This window comes from Homalodisca vitripennis, chromosome 3 (assembly GCF_021130785.1).
Source record: "Homalodisca vitripennis isolate AUS2020 chromosome 3, UT_GWSS_2.1, whole genome shotgun sequence".
Lineage (NCBI taxonomy): Eukaryota > Metazoa > Arthropoda > Insecta > Hemiptera > Cicadellidae > Homalodisca > Homalodisca vitripennis.
The window spans coordinates 27,242,751-27,259,364 of NC_060209.1; the positions used below are offsets into that span (position 1 = coordinate 27,242,751).

Here is a 16,614-nt window from a genome sequence, read left to right on the forward strand (position 1 = left end):
GAGTTGTATGATGTAGAAAAGATGTTTATTAAATATATGACAAAAATTACTGCTCATATACTTTTAATCTACAGGGTGTTCAATAAAAGAGTTCCAATATTTAGGATTTTGTTCCATAAATAAAAATGAGCTTAAGAGGTCATGTGAAGGTATGTCCTAAAGCCATTAGTTTTCCCTCTATCTGTCTGTATGTGTTTTTTATCAAAACACTTATCTTTTGAACCAGTTAAGATAAAGTTACAAAAGTTGAGAGTTGTATTGACCTTTGGTATACCTTTATTAAAATAAAATATTTACAAATTCCTTTTACCCGTTTCAAAATGGCGGACGTTTGTAGGTTTTGAGTTATTTTGATCAAATAGTTAAAACATCCACCACCATTTTTAAACAGGTTGAAGGATTTTGTTGATATTCTATTTTAAAAAAGGTCACCAAAGGTTAATACAATTCTCAAGTTTCATAACTTTAAATTAATTGGTTCAAAAGATTTAATTTTTTTGATGAAAAACACATACAGACAGATAGAAGGAAAACTAATGGCTTTAGGACGTACCTTAATGTCAACTTTTTTGCTAATTTTTATGTGTGTAACAAAATCCCAAAGTATTGAAACATTTTTACTGAACACCCGGTATAAAAATACAATTGTTCATTCTTTAGCATGAGTTGATATTTTTGCTAAGATTTTATTACTTATTTAATATTTATTTGTTTTAATTAAAGAAATCTAATATGCAGATTTTTAAAATTTGTTTTTATCAAATATTTGTTGCCTCTATAATGTGTTAATAACAATTTGCTTATATTATGAGTCATCATAAATTTCAATATAAAAAGTTACATGCTTCAGCGAATACATTTTTGAAGTTCATTCATTTTTAATGATTACATTCCAGTTCAAATAATGTAAGTGAAAATAATTTTCAATTTTGCAAAGCTTCAAGTCTCAAAGCTAAAAGGAGTCACTTTGTTAATGCTTGAACAATACATTTTATATCTGATGTCAGTAATATTTTAAAAATTGATGTTATAATTTATCATTTAAAGTTAATATATTATTTTGCTATTACTGTTTTGTGTATGTGTAATCCCATGTTTTTTTCATATTTAAATTATATTTGTAGTGTATTGATGTTACACCCACACTTTGTTCCCACAGGACTTGGGCTGGATCAGTACAAGCGATACGACCCAAAGGTGAGTTCATCAAAGGTAGTTTTTATCTGATGTTTTAATCTTTTAACATATGATGATTGAGCATTTCATAATATAACATTGATTGTTTAAACATTTACAATTATGATCTCACCTAAGTTTTTGCTAATATGGATTCTATTATGAATCTTTGTCTACATTTTCATGATATACTTTTCTGAGTAAACTGAGAATTTGAGTAAAAGTCTCACTTCAAGATTTATGTTAAAACTATTTTAATCTGAAAAATATTTCAAATTTTTAGTTTTAAATAAGAGAGAACAACTTTTCTTTTATATGTTTATTTTTAAGACTGAGGTCGTTTTATTGTTATCGTTAAGTGATTTCTACAGATTTCTTCAACTGAGTTCACTATTTTATAAATTATATTTATTGTTGATAAAACTCCATTTCAGATAATTATGTATTTTAAAATTTGAAGCAATTTAAATGAAAATTCATCTATAACTGACCAAGTACAGTTGGAGGAATTTAGCTGTGCTCGTAGGGCCCAGATACTACCCTCTCAACAAATAAACGCTATCTGTGCGGCGGGTTGCGTTAACGTGCTAGCCGCTGAGATGAAGGCACAACAATCTCTTTAACGACTTTAAACTCACGATTTTGATTTGCAGATAAAATTGACAAATACGTTATTTTCAAAAACACTTTAAACAACGCTATAATAACTGAAAAACAAGGATAAGTCCTAAATTCCTATTATTTGGTTTTCTCTTACTACTTAATTCCACTACAATCAGCACTTATACAAAACAGACTGATTTTAGCGAATGTGATGAGTTATTTGTGCGAATACGATTCCTGAAAGGAGGGTTTTACCCATGAGTCACAGGAAATGTTTTCGGGACGCAGCGCATAATGCTACCCCGCCACCCCTCCCGCCTATCACCACACACTCAAGGTCACGTGTACAGCTAAAGTCCTCGAACTGTACAATGTCTTTTTTACAATAGTTTGTATCAACAATGATTTAATTTACATTTGTTAATCCAGATCAAACATAAATTTATAAAATAATGAGTCACAATAGTGCATCCTATGATACACCAGTACGCATATATACAGGGTGTACATAAAGTCCTGCACAGGTATAATATTTTCTGAACGATAACAGATAAATAAACAAGATTTGGTACATCAATACTACACCTAAAAATCTACTTTTTGAAGGAACTATCAGTTTTCTGTAATATCATGGGGACGTCCCGCAAGGAGTCAGAAGGAAATCTTAAATAGGAGCATAGGTCAACATGGACATCATTTTAAAGGGCTTATCTAGCAGAGTTTAATGCCGCAAACCGCACTCAAAAAGATTGATCCAGTACAAAATGGCGGCTGTTCAAAGGTTTTACTTGGTTACATTTTATTAGTAGCCATAACCCTAGTAAAGCAAAACTGCAACCAAACAAATACTGCAGCTAACTACTACATTATGCTTGTCAGTTGTACATAAGTGAATTATGACATTAGTTATCCTCAAGGGTTACAAATTTGGTCCTAATATATTGATAACAGGGAAAACCTGATAACAGTAACAATTAGAAATCTCTTATCTTTGGGTCGCAGTTAGGACTTTCCTATTAGCCAGTCTATTCATAGTAGGCTATTCTAGTTTTCTTGTTTTAGTAGTGCTGTCCATCCATTTTATCAGTGTGCTTTAGTACAAAAGAGTTTGTCGCATTGCTTGTAGTTCTTCAACTACACTATGTCGCTTGACGAACGTGAACGTATAACACTTCTTATGATGGTTGGTTGGGGAAATAACAGACGATCACACGAGGAAGCATGCCATTTATTTAATGACTACTTTCACGAGAGGCAGCCAATTTCTAGAACAACTGTAGGGAGAACTGTTCAACACTTTATGGAAACAGGAAGTGTTTCCGATCGTCATAGGTCGCTGAGATTTCTAATTGCTACTGTTATCAGGTTTTCCCCGTTATCAATATATTAGGACCAAATTTGTAACCTTTGAGGATAACTAATGTCATAATTCACTTCTGTAAAACTGACAAGCATAATGTAGTAGTTAGCTGCAGTATTCGTTTGGTTGCAGTTTTGCTTTACTAGGATTATGGCTACTAATAAAATGTAACCAAGTAAAACCTTTGAACAGCCGCCATTTTGTACTGGATCAATCTTTTTGAGTGCGGTTTGCGGCATTAAACTCTGCTAAATAAGCCCTTTAAAATGATGTCCATATTGACCTATGCTCCTATTTAAGATTTCCTTCTGACTCCTTGCGGGACGTCCCCATGATATTACAGAAAACTGATAGTTCCTTCAAAAAGTAGTTTTTTAGGTGTAGTATTGATGTACCAAATTTTGTTTATTCATCTGTTATCGTTCAGAAAATATTATACCCGTGCAGGACTTTATGTACACCCTGTATACATTACTTTGGTTGAGTGAACAGGTAGAATTAAATCTGTTGGTGAAGTAAATTTACTGCAGAGATTAATTATTTGTAGAAATGATCTGGGCTACATTTTCATTAATAATGCTTAGTTCATGGAAATCATAAGTTATCATAGTTTTATGTATTTACTTTTTATAATTTTGGTAGTAAAAGGCCTAAAACTGTTAAGATTGTTTTAAATATTTTTTTTATTTTTTGTTTATTTTTTGTATGTTTGTTTTTTGTTTATATATATTTATTTTTTTATTTTTTTTTTGTTACCCCTGTTCACTCAACCCATGTCCATTGAACATTTAAGAATACATCACCTTTACTTAATATGTACATTATTAATTAATATAACATCCATCACCAAAATACTAGTTATTAAAAATCCTGTAAAGGTATGTTTTCCTACCTTCAAGACTAAGTTAGTCATGTTGTGTGCTCTGTGGTTAAGAAGGCCAATGGTTGCATTAGTGCTCTTTGAAGGTTTGATTTTGTCACGCTTTCCACAAACTGCCAAGACCATGTGAGTGTTGAGTTTTGCTCCAGTTCACCCTCCTCTTGGTGCAGTGTCTGGAATCTGACACTGTCACAGACTTGACTCCTGGAATCTGGAGTCATGTTCATCTGAAGAGATCCCAAAAAATTGGTGACAAAGGAGCTTTAAATGAACTCTACATCATTTTGACATCGGAGACTCCTGGACTACGGAATATATTGTAATCTATAGGTAAAGAGGTATTTTCATTGTCTCAATCAGGTGCACAATTGAGTGCACTAGGTTTTTTAGATATAATCTCTAAGCATGGTGGAGCAACCGAGTTTTCTTCTCATAACTCATGGGTTCTATGAAAGCAAGTATGCTGTTCTTGTTGTGATGAGATTGCCCAATATGCATTTTAATCTTTTCAAACCGTAAACTCAGTGCTGATTTTCACATGTACTATGTTTACTTGGTCGTTCCATGCAAGATCTGTATTGATATAGTGAGGTCCAGGTATGTAGATTGTTCATCTCTGTGTATTCCTGAGTGTTCAACTACTTTGTTCTTTTTCCCAAAAATCAGGTTGGTGCTTTTTCCCTGTGTACAGCCAGGTCAGTTCTGTTGCAGTAGTTCAGAGCCAAGTTAAGTGATATGTATGAGGCTGTCTCTAGTTCTTCTAGGAGTTTTTCTGTTATTAGGACAGTATCATCATGTCTGACTAAGTAATGAGCAGCTTGCTCTGGTGAAAATGATGTATAATACTGGTCCTAGTATAGAGCCTTGTGGAACTCCGATTCTAACTAGAATGTTTTTATTGTTTGTATTGTGTATTGTATGTTTTACTTCTACTATATACTCTCTATTTCTTAAGTACCCGGTGGACATACATCACGACTACCCGAGTGTCCTAAAGTCGATACATAACTCATGTTACAGTGAAAGTGTTAAGCTACTTGAGGCACTTCCTGTTACACATATTTTTCCAATCAAATACATGGCTGAGGCAGATTTTGAATGATTTAGCATAATCATGTTACTTTGTGTTCAATCTCTAATTAGCCATTAGTTGAGCAGCCTGCAACAAACTCATGTTGGTTATCTGTTATTAAGTTTTTAACTCAAGGCGTTTTAAAAGTCTATGTAATATTATTTTCATTTATTTTTCTAAATATTAGAAGAAGTAAAATTAAGCCACAGTGTGATCATTTTGTTGTGTCTTCTCGCTTAAATTTGTTGTATATTTTTTAAATGTTTAGTCTAGCAGGAAGTGTTCCTTGAGAGAATGACTTGTTTATTATATCATGAAGAAATAAACTTCATCCAACATTAACATCATATAGCATTAAAGCTAAAACCAATATGGTGTTCATAATTTAGTATAAATCAGTGTTCTGGCTTTTCATAAAACGAGAACTACATAGGTAGAAAAAAAAACACTTGGTATAAGAATCTCCTTTGATTAACTTTTGTATGATTGAACCGATCATTTAAAATACAGTATGTCGCACAATGAAGGTAGGAAAACATTACATAATGTATACTTGCTTTACAAATAATGTCAACTCTTGTAATGTTCTTTTTCAAAATTTTGCTACAGATGAATTCTACAATAATTATGTTTTAAAATTAAATGTCCACTGCTGTTTTAAAAATTGTAATTATTGACTGTAACTTAAATATTATTTATGCACTTTTAGTTAGTTTGTTAAAAATATGAAAATATGCAATTAATGATTACATGAATTTTGTAGACTCTTCTATAATTCAGTCATTGTGAAAAACTAAATTTGTTTTTACACACTACAAGACTTATAAAATATTTAATTTAACTTAAATGTGACTTATAAAACAATTTATATATAAAATAACAATAATATCTTACAAATTCAAATTTACATGTTAAAGATGTATGTGGAATGGTACAGCCTGTATGTTATGTCATGCATAACTCTGCTTTCACTAGAATGTGTGCTGTATCATGTATAAATGTTGTACATAATATTTGTCACTATACTATTGTTTGTTGGATTCATGTTATGTATACATGTCCTGTTATATCCACTTTTACGTTTATTGTAATTTAAATTTTAAAGTGTTTTAATTTTTCTGTAGTCACGTTGTTGCCTCTTACATTAGAAAAAAATCTCACAGTTGATTTTTTATTTGTTCTCTTAAACAATGAATATATTTATAGAAAAGTTTTTCTTTTTTAACATATATTTTTAAAGTAATAATTATTATTTTAAGTTTGATTTTTACGATACATTGTAATTTTACTAGGTTCATTAATATTATGTATTATTTACAAAATTGTTATTATAAAAATGATTTGCTTTTTTTATTACGTCACAAACTTTAAATATTTATATTATATGGTCTTTTTTCTGATTTAAATTTTGCAAATATATCCTACCTCCAATAATTGAAATAATCTACAATCTTGTAAAAATTAAAATTGTGACAGTAGTGTTAATTAATTTATTGTATTATATACAGCATATGTTTTATAACTGAGGAATAAAGTAAATTCTTTTATTTGAAAACTGACAAAAACCATTGAATTATTTTATTTAGAAAATTCTCAATTGGAACTTTGACTTTGTGTCCAATTATACACAGTTTTGCTAACCACATTATTTTTCTTCACCATCTAAATGAATCTCACGAGAATAGTAAATATTATTGCAATAAAGTTAATTCTGTGTAAATTAATTAGTTAATACAGAATGTATGGTGTAAGGTCTCAATTCGAGATCAAGTAATTGTACTATTATAAATCGCTAATGTTTTGTAAGTTGTATTTTATATAAATTTTCTTCACTTAAAATTTAGAAATATTTATTAAATTTTAATGAAGCAAGATACATATTTTTAGTCAGGCATGTTACTTATTGGTCAGCACAAGTAACTAGATATTTTATTTAATTAGTGATTTCCACTAAAAAATTCTTGTTCACAAATAACTTTTTAGCCATTTGCTGAAATCCTTTATAAAACTGGAATTTCACCATAACAAACTTTGCACTAAGCCTTGTCATCAGCTTTATGCATTAATATGTGGTGATATAATAATGATAAACAGCTTTCACTAATTAATTTCAATAATAACACAACTGATATTGTCACTAATGTATGTTCGCGTCCATTCTTGTTACAGAACCATGATGAGGTATCTCTCTATCTCTCTCTTTCTCACTCTGGTTACTTCTTATTCTTCTCAAATCATTACGCTTTTGCATCTTGTCTCTATTTCTTGCTTGCACGATCTGTACTTTTGCAGTTTTTAATAAAATTCTTAGTCTATTTCAGACAGATTTAGTGCATATTAGCAAAATGAAAAATAACCATAGCTCAGCTCATTTTTTAGTGAATTTAGTTTAATGTCTCAACAATCTAAATAGATATAATAGAATTTATCTTGATAATTTTTTCTTTATTTAGAGTAGAATTTTAATCATAGGTAAACAATATTTGTTGTTTTTTCTTTGGGAATTTGTGTTTGTTTTGAGGTATTTAAACTTCTTAGTATACATAGATGGTTTACAGTCTTTGTAAATTTTAACTGTAACATTTAGTTATGATATCCTCCAGTAATAGTATAGAAATACCAATTACCAATAACATAGTGGAAATGACTGAAGAAAAAAACTAATTTATAGATTGCTATTGGAAGTGAATGTAAAAGTATTGATTTGATTTTAGTTTAAATTAACATACTGGTATCAGTAGATTGTATAGAGAATACTGTGGTGTGTTTGGAAATATATTTTAAAATCTGAAATCTAATAAAGTACAAAATAAATTTTGTCTTTGTATAAATTCTTATATATTCAAGAACATAATTTAAACTATAATACAAGTATCTAATAATTGTAAGTATATTATTCTTTCATTATATTTTACGCACTGTAGTATTCGGTCATAAAATTAAAATATTTTAAAATGTTAAAGGAAGAAAAAACAATCAAAGTACACTAACATATCAAACATTAAAACAAGAATTAGTAGTGATGCAAAATCACATTTTTTTTACTAAGAGGTTGCGAATGTTTTGATTTAATAAAATCCTTCTTTAAATGCCTAATTTTATAACAATAGTGACATATGTATTGAAGTTTAATATACAATAGCTATAATTAGCTAATTTTTAATGTGATTTATGTACCAAACAGTAATGACCCCCTAAGTTGTTATATTCTATAAAAAAATGTCTTTCTCATTGTGTAAATCTTGTCTAATAGCCAACTCCTGATTTACATGATGTGGATCAATGATGTTTCATGATTATACTATGATTACTCAATAGATAAAAGGGTAATACATTTCTGATCATTTAATAATTAACTTTTCATTTGTTTCCAAATTGAAATTTTTACTTTATTTTCAAATAAATTTTCCACATTGAATATCCTTTCTAAAAACATGAAACTATACGTTTTTACTTTAACACTTACATCCACATTTTGTGGTTATATTAAATGCGTTTCTAAATAGATACAAGTTATATTTAGGTTTTACTTCTGTATGCCTGTCACAGAATAGCATTTAGAAATGTCATTTCCATTTTTGATGTCATTTAGAAATGGAGAAATGTCTGTGTAGACTACTTAACATAAAAGGGAAGGTAGAGGATCAATTGGAAATTATGTGAACAGGAGAGAGATTATCAGCAGTGGTGGAATTATGACTATAACTTAACTTAATGACATTACACCACATTTTCCACTTACAATGAAAAGCAATTAAAATGAGTAAGTTTAAATAAGTATTATTCCGTAGAGCACACTTTACCCAAGTCAGTTGAGAGTTGATTTTCCTATCCAGTGCCTGTACAAAGTCCGATATTGGCAATGTGCTATTCAGTTTATGAGGTCTGCCCAGAAAATATGTGAAATGAGGCCATAAAAACTTGCATTTTGCAAAATTTAGTCTACATCAATTTTGTCCCCTTCAAAGTACTCTTCATTTGTTGCTGTGGACTTATTCCGTATTCTTTTCCACTGTTTAAAGCACCCTTGGAAGACCTTAGCTGTTAGGCTTTTTAGTTTTCTCGTTTCTTGCTTTATTGTGTCAAAATCTTCCCAGTGATGTCTCCTAATCACACTTTTGCATTTTGGGAATAGGAAAAAGGATCTAGCAAATAAGAAGGATGATCAAGGATGGTGATAGATTTTTTTGCCAGAAACTGGCGAACAATCAATGCTAAATGTGCAGGATCCATTCATCACCTTGAGTCAAATTTGGTTGCACTTAACGTACGCGATCTTTCAAAGGCTTGAGAACTGTGAAGCACAACTAAGCATTTACTGTTCATCCTTCAGGAAGAAATTCATGATAAACAATACCTTTTACATAAAAAAAACCAGGAGAATTACCTTGATTTTCAATGGACTTTTTCTTGATCTTTTGGTTCAAGGTTTATCTTTTGCCTTCCACTCCTTACTTTGCGATTTTAGTTCAATTTCATACTCTTAAAACCACAATTCGTCCCCAGTGATTACACTATTGAAAAATTCAGCATCGTTTAGAAATTGATTTTTCCAATCGGTAATATGTTCAACTCTTTTCAAATTTTAGTCTGGCGCCAGCAGCTTTTCAAAAAATGCAACTGTGGGGTTAAAATAATGTTCACTATGGATTTTCCTTGATTCTGTTCATCAGCTATCATTCCGACAAGGTTTTGACGATCGTTAAGGACAAGGGACCACACACGATCAATGTTGTCAACACACATGGTTGAAGGTCACCCTGACATTGCATTATCCATGACGTCTAGTTGACCATCTTTAAAATGCTTAATCCATCAAAAACAGTTTTTTCTTCAGAGCATTATCACCACACACAGCTGTCAACATTTCAGTAATTTCTTTTACCGCACCTCAGCGGAAACTTGATATTGATTTGTTGCTCTGTGATTTCAACAAATAATAAAACAAGGACAACAGAAACTAAAATAGCTAGCACCATACACAGTTCAACAATCCACTTAGCTTTGACAGCTCATTGGTTCTTAGACAACTAGAGCCGCAAGTGGGTGGGACGGTAGTCCGAGTCATAGCCGCTAGCTTGCACAAGTTCGTATTTTTATTGGACAGACCTCGTTTGCTGGGCATTTCACTCCCCACCAACATCTAACATCTAATTACTGACTAATTGACATCAATCATGCTTTTTGCCAAACTGTATTGGTAGCATTTTCTTTCAGCTTTAAATTAATGTTATTTTGGGCTACTAATTATTGTAGTTTCCTTAGTATCAGGAGAAGATGTAATGTTTTAGCAGTAAGCTTAAATTTTCAAGGATAACAAGACAATGTAGTTAGGCCAGTGCGTCATAAATATTCTTGATAGGGTTGATATAAGTCAACTATTTGTTTGCTAACTAATGATTGAAACTGTCTATTTGAGCTCACAAAATGTAATTGAAACACAGTGTAAACACGAGTCAGGTGGTAATAAACAACAGCAGATGTGATACTGTAGAATGTTGAAATATTTAGTTGTGTCATCTGTTTGGATTCGAAAATCAGCTGAGTAAAACTGAAAAAAAAAACATGTTTAATAAAGTTGTAAATGTAAAATAGTCCACAGTTTGTGACAGTTCCAACAGTGAACAGTGACTAAATAATTCCAACAGAAATCACAAGATCACATAGGCTATGTGGTCTGTGTCAAAATGTGATAAACAGTGTAACCACAGTTAAACTCTAGTTTGTTGGCTGAGACTGACACGAATCCCCAGTTAATGGTTTTAGAGAAAGTTTTTGAAATAATATTTTTTCCTAAAACATCATTTTAGTCTTATTTCAAAAATATGAAACTACAAAAATATGAATCTAAAATTATAGACGTATTCATATCTATAATTTTAGATTAATACTCTATTTTATTAAGCTACCTACACCTTTGATTCAGAATCTTATTAAACAAAAATGGTCCTTATGGTTCAATTGGAAGAAGTAGGTAAATTATTATCAGCTGAAATAATAATCATTTATTACTTATAGGAATTATAGCGTAATTGCTCGTAATAATAATATTTACGAAACCGTTTAAGATATATTCTGGAACACTTTTTACTTTCATCTAGGTCTATAAATAATTGAGTTTTTAAATTTGAAATAATCACTATATTGGAACAAAATGACATACCAAACCGGCCAATGAACTTAGCCAAGATATTAATAAGATTAATTTTTGGACCAGTTTCAACTTCCAACTGTCTACGAACCATGTTGTGTATACACATACAAACATATATACAGGGTGTTCCGTAACTCTCTGGACAAAGGTTTATCACACTATTGTTCAGGCAAGACAAACACAAGTCACCAAATGAAGATGGTGCTTAGTTTCACATCTCTCTGTCAGTATGTGATTTGTATAAAAAAATTAATATTTAAAAAAATCTGTAATTAAATCTTACCAAATTTGGGTCAAATATTTATGCTAACAAAGCTAGTTATTATAAAAAAATATGGTACTGTCCTTAATACTTCCAAAATGGCAGCCATTAAAAGTTTTTAATTTTGAGTATCTTAAAAACCAGCAATAGTATTCAGGAATAAAATTTTTAGTGAATTTTATCGAAAATTTAATGTCATCAATATTAATTAATGTAATTGGATGATAAAATAACTGATTTAGAGCAGATTTACTGTGAGTAGACGTGGCTCTTAGTAAATAAACAGCAACCTGTGTATAAAATCTTTAAAATGGTGGCTAGTTTGGGCTCTGGAAGTCATATTTGATGAAGTTGTATAAAGAGTTTTCATTAAGAGCCACCATGAGGACAAAATTGCAACAGGCTGAAAAAATCTATCTAATAATGCGTACAATAAATACTGTTTGTACATTATTCAATAATTACTAGTGTTATAAAATCAAACAGTGTGCTGCCACTTGTTGTTATCGAAATTGCAAAACCATTGTATATGTCAAATTATCAGTACCTATTATTATTATTCCATTCATTACATGGAAAACAACATACTGCAATAGATCAAAATATACTAGTCGTAATGATCGTAATTTGACGTAAAATGTTACCTCAGTAAGTGTATTCTAGCAGTAATCAGTTGTAAGGTATGCTTCTAATTTAAATGCATGTGGTTCTAGGACTATGATGAGTTACAAGCTCAGAAGGTATTCAGTTTGACCCAAAAAAGGTTGTTGAGTTTTGCATCTGAGTATTAACTCAGACAAACTCCTTGTTTGAAATTGACTCTCTTCTCCTCCCTCACTTGGTGACAAGACACTCCTTTATTTATTTCTTCTTCTCTTGTTTCATGCGTACACCCTAAGCATGGTATGCATGTTAACTTTTACTATTCCTTTGGCATGGTTGAATTGAGTCATTCTGTTAAAATAAAACTTCAATTGATATCGAACCTGTTAGGGAATGAAATTTTGGTCCACAGTTCATAGCTTTAAAGTTTTTAAGGTTCCATAACTTGGTAAACTAGTATGAAAATTACCAATGGCTTATAGGAACTAAGCTTTGAGGAATGTTGATCTCTTAGGATGTAACTGAAACAATGTCTTTCTTCTTTTTGTATTATAAAGTAATTCAATTTTAAACAGTATCTTTATCTACACCTGATGTTAATCACCATGGTGTTTAATCAGTTGCATTAGGCCAGCTGCACAGAAAGAATTGTAGGAGGTTGTAGTACTGTTATCTTTGTGATGCATTTGGGATCAACAAGTGCAACCATGTCACGATAGATTTTAAATTATTTATTATTTATTGTTGTTGACTAATAATATTCTAGGTAGACATATCTTCAAGTTTATCAGTGGTGGCTTCTTTCAAAATGCAAATATAAGTAATAGTAATGGCCATTATATTACCTCAGAGAATTTAGATTTCCAAAAATTATATTCAAAAGGGGTTCCATAGTTTTTGTCACATTAAAAGAGAAATGAAAAAAACACATTTTCAAAGTGTTTTTAAATTACTTTAAACAAGAAAATAGTTATTTACTGTTTGTACACCAATGTCTTATCCCTGAACCAAGAAAATTATATAATGTAGATTTGGCCTCTTTTTACTTACTTAAGTAACAGAATCCATCCTTTATGTATAAACTGGATAGAATCACATAGCTTTGTTGCCAATGTAAAATCCGACTAGGACATCGCTATGCAGGAGGGCTAAATGACATTGTTAGGACTGAACTGTGATTCAATATTCCTGCAGAGTTATCTGCTACATTTATTAAACAAGAGAGAAATGAGAAATGTCTGATAAAAACTGTTTAGTTTTTAATAACCTTTTAAGTATACAAGCTAATCTTGAGCCTCGTGGCTACACTAGATTAATATGGATTAAATAATCAGAACATTATACTCACCGCAGACTGATACAAAGGAAAACAAGAGTACCATAATATAAGAACTGTAGAAAAAATCAACTCAAACTTTTGGTTATTGTAATTATTGAACTATTCAATCATATTCAATGAGTATTGTGCCTACAAAATTTTCATTTACCTTGTTACTCCATCACACGGTTTAGGTTGCAGCACCTTCACCACAATGTCCAGTCAGTTGCAACATATAAGTGATATCTCACTTACAGAATACACATAGTTTTGCTCAGTATACTTACTTACTTACTGCCGGGGCGTAACAAATCTCAGTCGATTCTTTGCCTCGTCTATGAGCCTCTTCCACGCCACCCTGTCTTCCGCCAGATCCACAGACCCTCCACACCGGGTCACATCTTCGACCACTTGATCGCACCATCTTATCTTTGGCCTACCCAAAGGGCGCCTTCCTGTCGGTACCGCCTGGTAGACCTCTTTTAACCTTGTGCCCTCCTGTCTCCGATGTACATGTCCTAGCCAGCTAATTCTCTTTGCCTTCACCAAAGCCACAATATCAGGATCTTGGTATACATTGCGTAATTCTCTATTTTTTCTTATTCGCCACACCCCTTCATCACATATTGGTCCAAATATTTTTCGGAGAACTTTATTCTCAAAAACAATCAACCGCCCCTCATTTTTCTTCGTTAATGTCCATGTTTCACTTCCATACATTAGGACTGGTTGAATGATTGTTTTATAAATTCTTATTTTGGAGCATTTTGCTCAGTATAGTCAATGAGAAATCTGTATTTTATTTTATTATCCAACACACTCTAAAATATAACATAAGCCAGTACCTCAGTCGGTATCTTTATAGTCATTACATAGTTTCTCACAGTTCCTTTCTTTCTCCATTTCTTTGCAGAAAAATAGATTTTTAAAGCTGATGTAGATTAAAATACCACAAACTATATGAAATCATTGATTTAAGGAATATTTATGAAAGTTTAAGATAAGATGGGAAAGGTGTTAGAGGAAAAGAGTGCTCTGAATGAAATTGGAACCTTTTTTATAAACAGCAATTCTTTACCATTCTCCTTGAGTACAATGTTGATTGCTTTGTGGAAGCTACCCGGATGAAACATTTCAGTCTCAGAAAATAACTATCTTGGTCGAATTCTCATTACCTCGGAAAGGATTTTTTCTAATATAATGTTTTTCAATGGTACTCTTAATTATGATTGAAAAAAGTAAAAAATATTTCTGATGAATTTCAGCCACTAGAGAAATCAACTTGGGATTGACTCAGTAATTCATGAGAGCAGCTTGTTCAGTTCAATCAATCAGGAGAGCGGTTGGTTGGTTCTTACCATTCAGTATCGAGAATGATGTATTCAGTTTAGTAGAGTGGCATTTACGTGACAGACGTTGCAGAGAGAGGCTTGCTCACAATTGCTATGCAGAGCAGTGAGTTCTTGTCAATAATCGTAGAAAATGGCCAGTCACTTTGCAGAGCAGTGAGTTCTTGTCAATAATCGTAGAAAATGGCCAGTCACTTTGCAGGGCAGTGAGTTCTTGTCAATAATCGTAGAAAATGACCAGTCACTTTGCAGAGCAGTGAGTTCTTGTCAATAATCGTAGAAAATGACCAGTCACTTTGCAGATCAGTGAGTTCTTGTCAATAATCGTAGAAAATGACCAGTCACTTTGCAGAACAGCAAGTTCTTATCAATCATTACAGAGATTTGGTCAGTTTAGTCTCTGAGATGAGTAGCTTGTTCTTATCAGTTATTGCAGTGATTGGCTTGCTAGTTAAGTCACTGTAGAGATATTTGTTTTCATGAACCATTGTAGGGAGCATTTTGCTCAATTTAACCAATGGGAAATCTTTTTATTATCTTCTTCAACCATTGCAGAGTCTTATTTGATCAGTATAGTAACTGGGGGAGGAAGCTAATCTGTTAGCTCTTCTGTTATCGCATGTAGGGGTTCGCTCACTTCAATGAGTAAGAACATCATTTCTGATACTTATCTTCTAGGTTTTCCAGATCTAACACAATTACGATCCTGAGATATTCTAGATGTACTGTGGAAATTGTCTTCTGTCAAAAGATGTCAAACTCAAACTGCTGAACCGGTAATCCATGTTTGCTTATATAGACAAGAGAGGAGCCAGAGACTTTCTTATGAAACTCAACCAATCAATGATTAATATGACATTTTCAAGTACAGACAGCCAATTTTTTGCTAATTTAATTCTTTTGTTCAAGTTATTTTCTTCCTCCATTATGTTTAGAGTTTAAATTATTTCCAATACTTAACTAGTATTTGACAAATAGTATTATATTATCAAAAAGTTGGCAGCCTGTGCTAACGATGTCATGTAATTGCTGATTGGTTTTAGTTCTACCCAATATCAAGAAAACTCCATCCACTTTAACTTTTCTGTATTGCTGGGTCAATCAGTTTCAATCAATATCTTTTAACTGAAGATGGCTCTCTACACCAAGGCCAAAATATCTAAAAATTGGAATTGTGTTTACCGCGTTATGAACCTGAAAACGTAAATGATGGACATGGCAGCAACTGCAAAAGCCTAAGGACTAGAATTTCTTATAATGTGTCATTAACAATTTCAAATTTATGTGAAATTTAAAAAGTAACTAAATGAGAATTTGCATCAGTTTTATTCTAAGTGGTACTTTTTATAAAAACATAGAATGTCCAGAAAATTTGGTTGTAAGCTATTTGAAAGGGAGAGGTGTAAGAAGTTGAATTGTTCTTGCTTTGGATAACCTGGTGAAACTTAAGATATGTTACAGACAAACAGACAGATATAAATTAAATTTTTTAAGCTCTTGAGTGAGCCGATCAGTCTATTTTATTTATTATCAATTCTTATATGAAATTGAAATGTAGATAATAGTTTATACACCAAATTGAGATACATAAACCATCGTTATTGGTTTGTATTTTATTATTACTAATGCCCATTTATTCTTCACTAGACAGACGATTAACGTTCACTGAAGAAAACTTAAGAGACCATTCAGCTGTAACTTACAAAGAAAACTGACATAGTTTAAATTGTTTTGAGTGCCAGCCAATACATATAATAAATTATGTTAGGTTGATACTAAATTAGGTGTGTAAAAAACTTACCAATAAAAAGTGACAGTTATATTTGTAATGTATTTT

General features: G+C 31.5%; 1 protein-coding gene across 10 annotated transcripts in view; it reads left to right on the forward strand.

Moving 5' to 3' along the window:
* LOC124356707 (calcium uptake protein 1 homolog, mitochondrial-like) overlaps positions 1-16,614 on the forward strand; it is a 134,045-nt gene that overhangs the window by 82,977 nt on the left and 34,454 nt on the right. For 6 of the 10 annotated variants that reach the window (XM_046807873.1, XM_046807871.1, XM_046807876.1 and 3 more), the window contains exons 6-7: positions 1,160-1,197; positions 12,221-12,247. In XM_046807873.1, coding sequence (XP_046663829.1) covers positions 1,160-1,197; positions 12,221-12,247 — 65 coding nt within the window. Of the gene's footprint in view, positions 1-1,159; positions 1,198-7,260; positions 7,273-12,220; positions 12,248-16,614 lie in introns of all 10 variants that reach the window. The other 4 variants (XM_046807874.1, XM_046807878.1, XM_046807877.1 and 1 more) reach the window with 2 other exon arrangements.